Below are 15,120 nucleotides of genomic sequence, written 5' to 3' on the forward strand. Positions count from 1 at the left end.
GAAAGGAAAGGAAAGGAAAGGAAAGGAAAGGAAAGGAAAGGAAAGGAAAGGAAAGGAAAGGAAAGGAAAGGAAAGGAAAGGAAAGGAAAGGAAAGATGAGATGTGAATGTAAAAATTAAGTCAGAGGGAAGTCATAACATCCCCAATGTGTAAAATTGGCACTGCCCACTATCTAAAGGTACAGAATGTTCCCTGGTTATTTGGGTGATTTATKATGAAATACATGTAAACAGGTCAGCAGCTCCATGAAAATAAAAAATTATTGCTTTGGCAACCGTTTGGTGCTTAACAGAAGAGGCCTCAAACCTCCAGGTCATGCATTTCTCAAACCAGAAAAGCATGAAACTCTAAGTATTTACATTAATGTAAAGTGAGGAGCAGTGTGGGATTTTTCTCTTTTTTTTTCTTACATTATTGCAACAAACTCAAATGATGTGTGAAATGAAAATTCCCTGTCCAGTTCACAGAGAAGAAAGACTCTGCTGCATTCAGTATGTGGAGACAGAGATGCACAATTTCAGGCYTGGGGAGACAGCCAGAAAAACTTACCACACCCAGCAGGATCTCAAAGATTTTCAAACAAGCACTCCAGGAGACTGAAGTTTTTTAAGTTTCCTCACTGTTTTCAATGCACAAGCCCCTAGGCTAACCTCCCTATGTAGTCAGCTAGCTGGAGCCTGTACAAAGAAATTCTGCTCCATACAAAATACACAAAGTTGGAAAGAAACTCCTGAAGATCTTTATAGATACTTGGAGGGGAAACATTAAACAGCTCTCRCTTTCCCTTCAGGTTTTTGTGCCTCCTGAAAGTTTTTCTTATGAGATACGAATTGCTGGAGGCCAGCAGCAAACACGGCTCAATCTGTGCTGACTTGTACATCTGAGATCTGATCCTGCATGGTGCTGAGCACTCTGACACTGATCTGCATGCTTAATTTCCAGCAACAGAGCAGTSTCAGAGAAAATCACATCGGGACTGTGAGAAGGTTGAAAAGCACAAGGGGATTTCCTGTGTGTTCCCAGACTGGGGCTGATGTGCTCCACCCAGGTCGTTCTGGAGTTACCAGATGGATGAAGCCATTGAACTGGAAGTCCAATCTGATGGTTTTCAGTAATATAATTTCCACTTTTACTCATTAATATTTTGGTTTAAAATGCTGAATACTGCTGATTAAAAGCTSTGCTTTTCTCACAAGTAATAATTTGTTCTGATATTTATGAATGCAGAAAACTTGTAGTAATATTCTCTAAAGTTATTTCAGTCTTGTGCTTTGAATCGTCTTCTGGGCCATGAATAAAACCATGRTTAGTTTGGCACTGGGCTTATTTATGTTCACTTAAAAGTATAAAATGACAAGAAGTTGGAAAATATTGCTCAATGAGAGATCTGGAGATGCTTGCTGATTTAGCTCTTGATTCATTCATCATTTTCTTGGTCATTTTCTAAATTAAATAATGGTTTTGCCTAGTACACATGCATCATTAGGGTTAAGATGAGAAGTTTACACTCAATCATGAAATTCATTCCTCACAAGCTAAAGACTRATGACCTGACCTGAGCACACAAATATCTTTACTTACACAAGCATAATTAATGGGGGCTGGTACATGAATTAGGAATCTGATAAAACATCCTTTCTTCGAGTCCCTGAGCAACCTTATCTAACTTTGAAGCTGGTTGTGCCGTTAGCTGGGGGCTATGAGGGGATTGTGTGAGCTCCAGAGGTTATTACCAATTTAATTTTTTTCTATTTAATTTACTACTTCATGGGGGAAGCCCTGTTTGCAATTCTGTAACAAAGACAGAAACCCAGAAAACATCTCCCTGCTTCAGCCACTTCAGACTTTACAGCCAAAACCTTACTGGTGAATGCAGCTTTTCCCAAAAGAACTGGGCCACAAACTGGAGCACCTCTGGCACAGCCAGGTGTACCCACACACTCTGGATAACCAGAGACAAAACAAACAACTGCTATGACAACATTCCACCCCTGCTATAGCGACCACAGCGTGTCCCAGATAAGCCACAACCCTGAAGAGGGTGTAGGATCGAACCAGAAGAACAACGTGTTGTTTCTTTCAGAAACAGATCATGCTAGTAGCTACAAATTGCTAATMAAATTACCAAACCATTCATAAGAAAGCTAGGAATGGAAATTCACCACAAAAGAAGCAGTGAGGGGTCAGTTATCCATGAAGCAATATTAAATTTCACATCCAACTTCCTTTTAGTGAGTATAAACACTAATATTTTTGTACCTTTCGGCCCAATGACCACTAATAACAAAGTTCCTCCTTCCTTTGCTAGCTGCAGTTTTAAGAAAAATAAATCAGGAGCCCCCCATAMTTCAAAGGGAACATACTTCAAAGGGCATTTCTGCTCTTTCTTTCTACTCTCTCTCTTCCTATCTCTTAAGCGGCCACACTTCAACCCACATTCATCTTTGACACCTTAATCAGCCAAAGCATTCAGCAACTTTTCAGCAAGGAAATGCACTATYGAGCCCAAGTACCTATAAAACAGTTAAACAATGAAGTGTAATAATTTCCTGAATTTCAACTTAACATTTCAGGAAATATGCCCTGCAGCCAAAGWGTATTTACAGTTAACACTCCTGGAAGTGCAGCCATTCCAACAGGGGACTTTGGGGGTTTTGTCTTCAGACAAATTACACTTTAATAGGCCTAAAGGGTAGAAGAAAAGGGTTCATGCATGCATATGATTTTTAGGCTTAATCACCACAGCTTTCTATTTCTAAAAAAAAAAAAAAAATCGAAGGCAAATCAGTGCTGACTATAACCCATATCTGCAACACACATTCTCTTGTCTGTAAAGAGCACTCAGAATTCAGAAGTACCCTGCAAGTTTAAGGCAGTGAAATGCTCCCAYATACACTGCAATCATAGTAATTGTTATGCATAACCTGGACTGTACCTAAACACTAGAAAGGCTCTTTAAATCCAGTCTTAAACTAATATAAACCAACAGTAAATCCACTGATTGATTAAAAAATAGACTTAATAGTACTTAAGYGCTAATAAAACACACACATCCATGATACAGTTAAGGAACTCTTTGTTTGATTTGGATCTCACTGTCCCCACTGTCTGCAGCTGAATGAGCTCTTAGAAAAACCATGAGTATCGAGAGGAGACTACACAGGGACTGTGCTTTATCCCCATGAATATCTGCTATTTAGTTCATYTAGTTCATGTGCAAGTGTATAAAGGGGGAAAAGAAAAAAGAAAGAATAATTTCCACCAAGTCCTCATAGTAATTTCTTTGCTGTTTTACAGGTCTTTTCTGACTTATTTTTGTGAACATATATAAACACCTTTTAGTATTCAGATCACTACTCCTTCTGAATTAAACAATACTTTTCACAGGARTGAACTTAGGGGCTTGAAGGATTTGATGCATGCATTTCAAACTTTCTGGGTGAGGACCTTTCCTACTCTGCCACTAAGAGAAGATATATATGTGGCAACTTATACACAGTTTTGAACAACAAAATRTCAAGATTTTGATATTCTCCCTTCTCTCAGTGGTAAGAATAAGGAATATTTTATGTTACAGACAAGGAATTGTTTTGCAGTTGCCATGATGGTTATGAAGAGAACAACAGTGATGTTCACCACAGAAAGTCAAATAGAGGAAAACAAAGCCTTACAATAAGTATCTAATTCCATTTTCAAAAGAACAAAAAAACCCCATGAGACTGGACACAGCTGGTGAGACCAAATGACTGCTCAGGCCCACATTCTCTCTCTGACACCAGCCAACTCCAGATGTTTAGAAGCACAAGGACAGACAATGCCATTTCACAGAACCACAGAGAAATCTGGAAGGGATGGGACTCCTGGAGGTCGTGCAGTCCAGTCCCCAGCTCAAGCTGGGCTTCCCCTTCTTACTCCTGCCAACAACCTCACACTCTTAAGCAGTTTCAGTTCAGGAATTTCCTGAGCTAGAAGCAATGCCTTTGCACTTTCTTAATTATCTACTAGCAGTTAGTCCATGAAAGTCCTGATTTACCGCCTCTGAAATTCCTTATCTTAATACTTGGTGATTTATGTGTTCAAAGAGCTCCGTTTCAACCCCTCCTCACGCYTCTGTAGCTCCAGTATGGAGACTTCTCAGGATAGAGGGCACACCCCATTACAYATCCATAAATTCAGTCAGAAGTCCAAAATGGCCAGTTCAACACTCCAAAGAGAAAGAAGGGAAATTACACAAGATGGTGTTACTCAGCTCTCTGCTGTCTTTGTTTCTTCCCCTCATATTCTAGTGTTTATATAGAGAAAAGCTGTGTTTTTAACAAAAATAACAACCCAAACAAACAGAAAGCAGCACACTTGAATGCCAAACACCCAACACCTTGTCATGGGCCCCAGGGTGGCAGCGTCATCGGTGTCTGAAGTTCTATTYCAGTAGTACCCAGGACCTAGCAGTATCTGTCTCATCCTCACTGTTTCATGTCAAAATAAAAACTAGTTMCTGTAGCTTTATTGTAAAACAATCCTCATCAGCACATCAGCCCAAGCCTGAGCCTRCAAAGATCTGTGTCTGCCTTTCCAGTGACTTCTGGGGGAGCTGAAATGGTTTCACAGAGCACGTATTGCCTAGATCTTTCCAACAGAAATGTGTAAATATTGCTGCTTTTCAAGGGGAGAAGTGAGGAAAGGGGATTCTCCTGCGATTAGCGGGAAGGTGAGATCCATCTTGCTCCCCGATGGATCAGCGGCTGTACCTGCTGCAGCACACCGTGCCGCAGGTGGCCGCTCCACAGACTAACACATGGTCACTTTCAGGAAGGTCAAAATCAAGCAAGCAGCTTTACATCACTCCCCGTAAAAACCTCTGCACTGGCAGCTCCCCTTGCTGGATAACAGTCAGGCATACGCAGACTGCAGAGGTGCTGGCTCACGTTCCTGGCTCTCCCTTTTCGCGCCGCTCCAGCAGCACAGAGCAGCCCTAAAACCGGTTTGGAGCGCGGCTGTGCCCGGCAGCCCCGGCCCAGGTGCGCTCCCAGCAGCGCCAAGGTGCGCTCCCGGTGCWCCCGGYGCTCCCGCCGCCCGTGGAAAGCGGCCCTCGTGCTTTCGGCCCGCCCGCACGCCTCTCCGTGCCGACGAGGTGCCAGGGCAKCAGCTCAATCTGGCTCTAATTAGCCCGATGTTCGCGATGAGCTTTGTTTGGGGCGCGCCCCCAGCCCTGCGCTTTTCGGGAGCCCCCAGGGCTTGGCACTGGGTGGGCGAGCGCTGTTCCTGCCCAGGTCGCCCCCTGCGCTACTTACACCAGGGTGGGCTCGCAGGGGAACTGGTTCCAGGCGCACTTGTACTGGGCCTGGACGTAGCTCTCCGTCCCGTCCAGCACCGAGCAGCTCACGTTCTTGTTCACGATGTAGGCGCACCAGTTCCTGGGGGAGAAGGACAATGCGGGTCAGGCAYTCCGGGCTCCGCATCCCGGCCGGTGCCCCGGGGCGGGCGGTACTCACTTGCTGCGGGAGCCGGGCCGGGAGTACGGCAGGTGCGGGGTGCCGTGGCTGAGCCCGGCGGCGCCCAGAGCGAGGAGCAGCGGCAGCGCCCACCCTGAGGGCGGCGCGGGCCCCGGGCACAGCTCCATGGGCGGCGGGCAGCAGCGGCGGCAGCGAGCGGTGCCTCTCGGCGGGCTCCCTCCGTCCGTCTGTCCCTCCGTCCGTCCCGCCCGCCCTCGCCCGCTCCCAGCTCCCTCACTGACGCAAATCCCCCCACCCCGTTTCCGCCCTCCACGGCGGCTCCGCACCCCCCTCCGGCCAAAGAGCCGCTCCCCTCCGCCCGCCCGGCCGGCCCCGGCCCCTGTCCCCCGCCCCGCTCCAGCCCCACTCCGGGCAGGGGCGGTGCGGCAGCCCCCGGCCCCATGAGGGGCCCGGCCGCCATCCGCGGGTCCCCTCGGGGCAGCCCCCGCTCCCCGGCCCCTGCCTGAGCTGGCCGGCGACAGCCCCCGAACCAGTTTTTCCCACTGGAGAGCTGATGGGAGGAGAGGGCAGGGCCGCTGGGGAATTGCCCCTCCGCTCCCGGGACTCGGGCTCCTGGGGCAGAGGGAAGGGAAGGRTGCTTTGGGTTCTTCAGGTGGGGCCGGGCGGCCGTGGTGAGCTCCCGGTGTGTGCGGGGGGCTGAGGCTGGCTCGTTCCTTGTGGCAGCCCTGGGATCCTGCCTGACAGCGGTGCGGGGACGCGGGCAGTGTTCCCTTGTGTGGCCCGACGAGGCGCATTCGCCCCACTCATGGGAAGGGTGCTGACGGCTACAGCAGCGAGGGGGGTACACCAAGCCTTCATTCGTGAGGGGAGCTGTTCACTGGACACAGAACAGGAATGGGCATTCATCATCATCATCACCCGGCTGCTAAAATCCCACTCAAACACCTTGACTGAGTGGCCTGCTCATCTGGGGCTGTCCCACCGAGGTCAGGACCACAGGGACGTCCCTCTATCCTCCTCACTCCTGCTCTTTCGTGAGTTGGATTTTTGGGCTGAGGCGACACTGAACAAAGCATCGAGGCTGGGCCAGGGCAGGCTGCTCCCACCAGCGGGAAGGAGGGGGAGAGCGTGGTTTGGGTGGAGAAGAGTTTGGGTGGGAGGTTTGGGAGCAGCGCCTGCTGCTCCTGCTGAGCCTGACCAGCCCCAACCCTGCTCACGCCCTCCCAGGCCTCCCATGGCCAGCAGCAGCTKCTCAGGCTTTCCTCGGTCTCACATGCGGGCAGAGCCAGCAGCAGGGCCGGGCTCTTCCTTCTGCTGTAGGCAGCAGCCTGCTGACCTCATCGTTTGCCCCGAGCTGCTGAAACAGGCAAATTTCATCTGCCAGTCTTACTGTGAGACTCACCCAACAGCTTCGCTCAGCCTCCGAGTCTGCAGGGAAATGTGCTTTACATGCTGAGGTCAAAATGAGGCATTCACATTGGTTTTTAGAAACTGTTTCATTGGAAATATACACTAAAGCTTCCTGTCCCCAAGAGAGATGTGTGCCATTACAGATGTGTAGGAACATTTCACTGGCAATAAATAGCAATGGGAAAAGATGAGATGTTGCTTCAATCTGTCCCATTTCACTTGAAACCCTTCTCATGCTCTGCAGCTGCTTTGAAAATGGTAACACCTTACAGTCTTAAGAAATTATGCTTTTACCTTCTTGAGRGTTAAACAATTTCCTGTGCCACTGTTCACATTCACAGGCATATGTAAYTCAGGTTTCATGATTTGTGCTGTCAGAAATTATCTGGAGTTTCCCAAGCCTGAAGAAAGCAAGACCAGATTTCAGTCCCTAAAAAGCAATGAAGGAGGCTTTTTCTTCCTTTCCCCTCTCCTCATTCAGCCAAGGAACCCATGAAGTTGGTCCTTTTCCAAAAGTGATGAGCAACAKGGAAGAGCTGTACATTGTCCCACAAAGGGAAAGTCATTAAATAATGAGAGACTGAGGTCATGCCTGTCTTGAGAATGACTGCACCCTAAAAAAATTAATGGACTTATTTGAACAAAATGAGCATGAAGCAACAGTATATTTCCACATGCTAAACACTGAGCTTGTATTTTGGTGATGGAAGATAAAGCAGACGTTACCCCATTTGCCATGAGGGCACCCTACTTACCTGTGAACTTCAGACTCAATTGCCTGACCAAACATAACATGGGGCACCATTGGAAGAAGAGTTGTTAGAGCCCCTGTTTGCCCTATGGATATGACAGATAATGAGTCAGGAGCTTCCTCAGCTTCAGGACTCTGTCAATGTTTTTTCACTCAAGAACTGTGCAAGAAAGACTCTCTCTCCTGATTTCTGATACATAGTTTTCCCTTTACTGTCTGGATCAACTACTCTGTAAATATTATGAAAGGAGGCTTTGACAGCATTTGCTGCCATTTCTTTAAAAGGCTGGATAAGGCTTATTCCACTGCAAAGCACAGCATGTTTTTGAGTTTGTTTTATTTAAAATAAACCATACAATGAAAAACAAAGTCCTGCAGGACCATTCCCTTCTCCCTGAAACTTGAGTTCTGTGGGAACTTGAATACAAGTGCTGCTGCAAAGAGAGGAGTTTTAGCATGGCTGCAGGATTGGTAAGGAGTATCAGCAGAGGATGACTTGTGCTGGGAGTTCTGAGGTGAATAGGAATGGATGAACTTGGGCAGATGCATAGAGCTGACCTCAGCCCCTCTGATATTCACACTGGGCCTACAATATCAGCTGATTCAACAGTAACCAGCAGAGAAACTGGGCTTTGCCAGGAGAATCTTCAGCTCAGGTGCATGCTGAAGATGTTGTCCAAGCCCTGTRCATGGCTGCATTTTTTCTGTGGGTGTAACTAGTTTTGTTTCACAATATAAGTATGAAGGTTAACCATGCTCTCAAGAAGACAGAAATGTTCGCATTTTGTATTACTGTGCTTTGTACTCTCATCTCTAAAATTCACAGAAATCCCAAGACAGATGATTCTTACAGTAGATGGAAAGCATCCCTCCACCCCTCCCTACGACGGGAGAATGTAGTAGAGTGCACTGAGGAGAGCTTCGATGACTGGCRAGCTCAGTACACACATCCTTGGGAGACAGAGTTCAGCAACGTGAGTCCATAAATCCTTTTAAATGTTTTAAAGTTCTTGTTTCTTTACTGAGCAGTCTGGCTGTGTTTCCACCACTAAGACAAACTGCACTTTCATACTTCGTAACAGGATAATGGTGGGGAAGCAACAAGGGCCATGTGCAAGGGCCTGCCAGAGAGAGAGCAGGTGGGCAGCCTAAATAACAAAAACAATACCRGAGTATTTACTGCAGAACTCCAAAAGAGAAATGTGTCTGTAGGGGTGTGGTATATGGAGTGGGAATGGTGTTCTCCCTGCAGCTTACTTCCCTTGTCTATTAGAGGGATTTTTTTTTTTTTTCTGTAGATTTCAGCAACAAATTGCTTTGTGAATTCTTGATTCCTTTTCTTCAGGTTCATTGCCTCAAAACGTTGCCAAAATAACCTGAGGTAAATGGTTTTCAGAAAGGTGTTTGTATTGCCTTGATGCTTCTCTTTAATAAAAAAAGCCTCTCTCATCAGGAAATATTTTATGTGGTACAGAACGTCTTTCAGGAACTTCTCACCTGCCATCAGATGTGAGGAGCCAGCCTACAGCTGGGAGTAGTCTGGATTTACATTTGGTGCTGTATTAACTCTGTCCATGAGTCAAAAAGGTCACAGTGTCCCTCTGGAAAGATGAAACTGGTATTAGGGAACAAAGAAAAGCTTGAAAGGAAGCTGTAGGAAACTCCAGGCTAAAAGAGGAAAGCTTGGATGGAGGTGTATGACGCATGCTGGCTTGGATATACCAGGAAAAGCACTCTGTGGGGAAGGAGAAGTTTGAATACTGTTTTGCAGGGACATGTCCCATTCACTTGGCCTGGTGGATGTGCCACTRGATAGTAATCTTAACATTAGTGTTCTAATTTGACTCTAGGATTGGTGATCTGCAACTTTTCCACCCTCAGATCAGACTGTGAGCTTTGCTTGCAATACTTAAAAAAAAATCATTCCCCATCACAAGAGGCAGGTTTCAATTTTTAAATTTTTATGTGTAATCATCTCACTAAAGTCTGCCAGACACATATTTGGCTGTGAATATTTAATGAAAATTAATTACTGAATGAAAAGTATGYTATAAACACATTTACTCAGAGCAAAAAAGTCCAAGCACTAGTCAGGCATGAATAAATAAACAAGTGAGAGAAAGCAGAGCAGAGTATTTTGGTTTTCTCTTTATTGGAGAGCCACCTTGGAGGGCCATAACTTTTACACAACCACAATGATTTTATTAATTCCACAACAAAAGGTCTATAGCAGACATCCATCCTAGGAGCTCTGCAGTATGCAGAGAAATAGCCCGTGCAGTTCTGACCAGTGCTCAGCCACATCTTCTCCTTGCTGTATTTGCCTGTTTAGGCACTGACAGTGTGGTGTTGGGCAGGTTTCAGTKCATGGGTGGGCAACCAGGCAATTTGTGCTGATTTTATTTGTTTAAACAGGAAAACAAACGGGTGCATTGCAAAGCACCCAAACATTGTCTAGTTGTGGCATGCATTAAGTGTTTGTGTTGATACTGATGCTGTTTATTGTCACAGGTGTGATTTTGGCTGCAGAACAAGGTGACCAAAGGCTGTTCCATGGGAGCAGCTCTCAGCAGTCTGCTCACAGCCTCAAGGCGGGACAGCAGAGATCAGGATACATTATTCACCTGAAAGAACGATCTACCCCAGTGCTGGAGCACAGTAAACCACAAGAATGGTTTCCACACTTGTGGAACTTCCTATCTACTTTGTACTGAATGGTTGTGACAACTGAAGAAATAGTGGGATTAAGGTATACGCTGCTTCCATGCAAAAGTTCAGAGCTCTCTTATATTAGTTATTATATAATGTGAGAGGACAGACTGACGTATCATCGACTCTTACCATGGTTTTCTGAGCACAGCAAGTCTGGACACCACAGTATGGGATGACAATCAGAAGAAAACATTTTATTGCTCCACAGGATCTTTCAGTGAGAGCCCGAGGCTTGCTGATACATGTGSAGAGGTGGAAGAGGTTAATGAGTGCTGGAATAAAATCAGAGGAGATTGGCATGTGGCAGATGAGATGTTGGTGGGAGGGTAGAGGAGATAGGGGGAAGAGGTTTCTTTTGTGTCTGCTTATCTTTGATTTGGTGAAATTGCCAAGTGACTTCAAGGGAGAAGATGCACAATGTTCTTTTGTTCTTTCCACAGYTACTGCTGCTCTAACCTGCACATACAGGACAAAGCTGGTTTGTAAAAAGCTGTGGTTGCTACCTGTGCATAAGCCCTTCAAAAACCTTCAGGCAAATTGCCAAMACATGTTTAGAAGACTGAGCCAGAAACTGAAGGGATTATTAACCCTTGCTATAAAGAGTTTATTTGAATCTTGCTTTTTATTAAATGAAGGACTGTCATACTTGGTTTGGTATCTTACTTTTGATGGTAGTGCAATATTTCAGAATAAGGAATAAAACTGAGGGCATTAATTACTGTGTAGTCCTTACCTCCAGTACAGAGCAGCTTCCAGAGTTTCACAGCATGCACTGCCCTTCTCAATGTGCTGCTCGCTGGAAGTGACAGATTTCAGCTTTCATGATATATTAAAGATGAGCTGGAACAGAGTGCAAGGGAGTGGCACATGGCTTTACAGTGTTTGGGACAAAGTTGTCAGCAGATTTTTAAACAATTACATTGCTCTGGATAGAAAATTACGTGATTCTGAATCTTGAATTTCTTGTTCATCAGTTTATCCAGTCAGTCTCTTGTTGAGTTTGAACTAAAAGAGAAAGTTATATAAATCTAACTACAACAGGTACAAATTTCTATGCCAACATTATAATCTCACTTCAGGCATGGTAGATGTGGTTTATTTAAAGGAATTGATTAAAAATGCAGTCAGTCCACTTAAAATTAAAATAAAAAGGTCTTCCTGAAAGCAAGAGGSAGAAATTCTTTATGTCAGTAAGACCTAATACTGTGATTCACAACACCAGTCTTCCTTCCTCGGAAAAAAAGAACTCCTGGCCTAATTATATCCCAATGAAAAAAATGAAGGAAACCTTCTCTATGTTTCTTCTGATTCTTGTCGATTTTGCATTCAAAAAGTTTACTTAATAATTGTCTGTGTTTATTCTACAGATTTTTCAAGAAATTATTCTTGATGTTTTGCATTGCATCCTAATCGTTGTCCAACTGTGTATTAATCAGACTGTGCAAAACAYGGGTATTGGATTTTTCAGTGCTGCAAATAAATACACTGGTGATAGCAGTGCTCTGGCTTGATCAGTTAAGTAATCTAAACCTAAGTACTTCACTCCCACCAATATYGATGGGAATTAACAGTCCCCATCCCTGTGAAAACTAGGGATTGAGCACTCCAGGTTTCAGTCAAACCTCTGCTGGAAAACATCACTGGATACCATCTCTGTGGATTTTGGGCCTCATTCTGCCACCTTGTCTTGAAAATCTCAGGCAAGAACAGATAGTTTATTTAAAAACACCAAATATTCTGTTTTCAGACTTGCTGATTTAAAGTAATTCCATTACTTGGACAGAAAAGCCCATGGAGTACAGGGAAGTACAGAACTGTTTTCCACAGACAAYGGCCTTGCCATTGTTTCTTTTTAGTACTGGAAGAGATTTGGTGGCTTTAAATACATGCCTCCTAATGAGCAATAGCCATCTAGTCAATTACAACTGGTAGACAGTGAGGAATATTTAAATATGCATTTAAATTCTCTCACCATGACATTTCCATTCTGTATCATAACTTCCTTTAGTGTTTATATATATATTGGTAAATATTTAGACTAATAGAATATTTAAATCTCAGAGATTTCAGCAGTACTCTTAAKTTATCTATGAGATGAGTCCAGATTAGTCTTGAATTTCCTTTTTCCCACTGACATCAAAACCTCCTGGTGAGGATGGTGACACCATTTCCTCTGATTCTTTAAGTCAGATCTTACACTTCAGCATCCTTCCTGCTGCAGGCTGTACAGACGAGCGCTCCTGATCAGCCGCGACTTGTATCCTCTTAATTTGTTTTTTATAATTAAAAGGAAATATCTGTTGCCAAAAGAGGGTGTGGTTTTACATAATTTTGGAAGAGCAATGGCTACCARGATGATGTTTGGAGGAGAATTTATAGATGAATGTTGATGGTGTGTTTCCTGTGTGGTGGWCTGAGAACTGGTGGATCAAATGACAATAATACTTCCACTGGACAAGACTGTATGCAGTAGTGGTAAAATGAACTCATGGTTTCAGAATTTACTTCACAGAACACAAGATATAAAGAATTTATGTATAGGAGCATGTGTTCAAGAATGAACTCAGTCATGGACTCAGTTCAGGGCATCTGGCATTATTTACAGCATTTGCTTTAACAAGCACAGAATTTCAGGTCTGTAGAATGTTATTCAAATATTTTTTTTACGACAGTTAAAATTGAATCTAAACTTTAGGATGAACTCTGTCAGGAATTGTCAGTACTCTCTGCTCATGTTGGTGTTCTGCTTTTCTTTTCCTTCTCTTAATGTATTTACAGAAGAACATGAAGAGTCATTACTGCTCTAGGATGAGAAACAATTAAGCAAGGAATGCTGTTGTTTTGTAGGTACCTGTCAGTGATGCTAGAGAATATGAGCAAAATCAGAGCTCTGCTGTCTTCAGTCTCAAGCTTTGTGTGGAGGCCTGGTCTCTACAGGGAATTTTGCCACTCCAGYTACACCAACAGTGTTACAGACAGGAAAAGGTCTGTAGTTACAGTTGTCATTGTGCATATGCTGGGAGAWAACTTATTTTCATTTGGGAAGTGGTTAAACAATGCCAGATAAAAATGCCTGTTTTCCAGTAATAACAGCATCCACACTAAGCGTTTTAGGGCAGTTGAGGTTAGGATAGAGGGGGAGGGAGTGGGAAGAAAGCAGAAGAGGAATAGGGAGTTTTTGTTCTTTACTATTTCTTTGTGTTTCTTTTTCTGAAATAAATGAAAAGCTTATATTTGTCATTGCTGTTTAGAAATACATTGGCTACTGTTTTGCTCATTTCAGTTTTGATTTTGGAGAAGTAGGACAATCTTTACTGTAAGAAGCTGCCTTGCTTCTTCCCAACATACAAATTCAGTTTGAAGTTTTCCAACATTACCAACAATAGGCTACTTGAAGGCAAACATTCAATTAGTAAATCACACCAGTTCATTCCTACTTGTTCCCTGAAGTTTGTCATGGATAAAGAAATAAAATCACAGAAGCTGTTATGTAGACATATTTTTAAACTGCACTAGAGGAAAATAAATTGCCTGAAGCACAGTAGGACATTTCTTAATTGGAGGTCAGGGAAGTCATTGAAGATCATTACTCTGTAATTTCAAAATAGTATATTGCAGAATATTAACACAGGTTATGAAGACAGTTCTCTTTCACAGAGAAGACATCCATATCCAGAGCAGAAGCATTAAGCCAAATGTCTAGAAAGATCAACTATGTATAACCGGAAAGATTTAGATAACTCACAATGAGCCACTTCACTGAGTGTATCCTGAGACAGCCAAAACTTCACTGCCTCATGCATGAGTTGTCCTTCTTGCCTTGAAAAAATGGGAATGCTCCCAAGACCTTTATTCCTAGAGAGGTCTGCTCAGTTCAACGGACTTTACAAGTTACAACAGTGAAATCTCAAYGGAGAAGAAATGACTTTATCATTGTTAGATTACGGGATGTATKTTGTTACCTCAATGTTCTCTTTAAAAATTGAGGCAGAAAAAAAAAAATTCTCTACCTACTGTGCCTCATTTTCCCTTACATTTCTTTTAGTATTGCAGCATCCCCTACATTTTGCTTTTTCATTTAAGTTTCAGTTCCTGGAATTCCAGCGTGATTTGAGCACTTCAGATTGTATTGCAAGAGAAAGTTAGTTCTGGCATTTCTTTGCAGAGAGTAATTTGAAAATTTGCCTCAAACCCATCCTACAGACTCAGAAACAAAAAGGAAAGTACATATAATTGTATCATTTTCATATCTGGCTTTTAAGCCAGTCTCCTGTTTTTTTTGGTTTTTTTTAATTGTTAGAGCTTTGCAGTAATTCACTGTCTTATCCAACTGCTTCTGACTTTCAGACGTCCTCTGGAGTTGCTATCTGGATCTGGCAAAGCAGATTACCTTAAAGCACTATTTGCTATGTGGCATATTGAAAGGTAACAATGATTTAATGTATTTATTTTTAGATTCTTTATCCAGTTATGGCATCAGAATTCCTCACTCTTCTATCAACCTTGCTTTACAATTACTTTATTTCMTTTTCCTTGTGTGTAAGCTTTATCAGGTAAGGCTCGTACCTCTRGGTTGTGTTACTGGTGTGAGACTCTTTCCTTCTTTCCCCTCAATTCTGTTTGTGGTAACTGGATATTTGTATTTCAGTCGCCCCCTAAACCTACAGACAGCAATTYATGCCTGACTCATTTCTTGGTGACTTGCAAAACTCTTCTGAGACATGCAGCCTTGATAATTTTTTCCAGGCTTTAGCAATTTAAGTGTGAGGARCTAGCTTAAAATTCAAGCCTAGA

General features: G+C 43.6%; 1 protein-coding gene across 1 annotated transcript in view; it reads right to left on the reverse strand.

Annotated features, from left to right (window-relative positions):
- The window catches only part of EMILIN2 (elastin microfibril interfacer 2), a 32,327-nt gene extending 26,690 nt beyond the window's left edge, over positions 1-5,637 (reverse strand). Inside the window, exons 1-2 of the mRNA XM_057364905.1 lie at positions 5,493-5,637; positions 5,292-5,414 (exon numbers count right to left, since the gene is read on the reverse strand). Of these exons, the coding sequence (XP_057220888.1) occupies positions 5,292-5,414; positions 5,493-5,620 (251 nt within the window). The 5' untranslated portion in view covers positions 5,621-5,637. The remainder of the gene's footprint in view (positions 1-5,291; positions 5,415-5,492) is intronic.
- Between the last annotated feature and the right edge of the window lie 9,483 nt (positions 5,638-15,120).

This window comes from Malurus melanocephalus, unplaced genomic scaffold (assembly GCF_030028575.1).
Source record: "Malurus melanocephalus ecotype Western Australia unplaced genomic scaffold, MMel_1.1 scaffold_44, whole genome shotgun sequence".
In the NCBI taxonomy this organism is placed as follows: Eukaryota; Metazoa; Chordata; class Aves; order Passeriformes; family Maluridae; genus Malurus; species Malurus melanocephalus.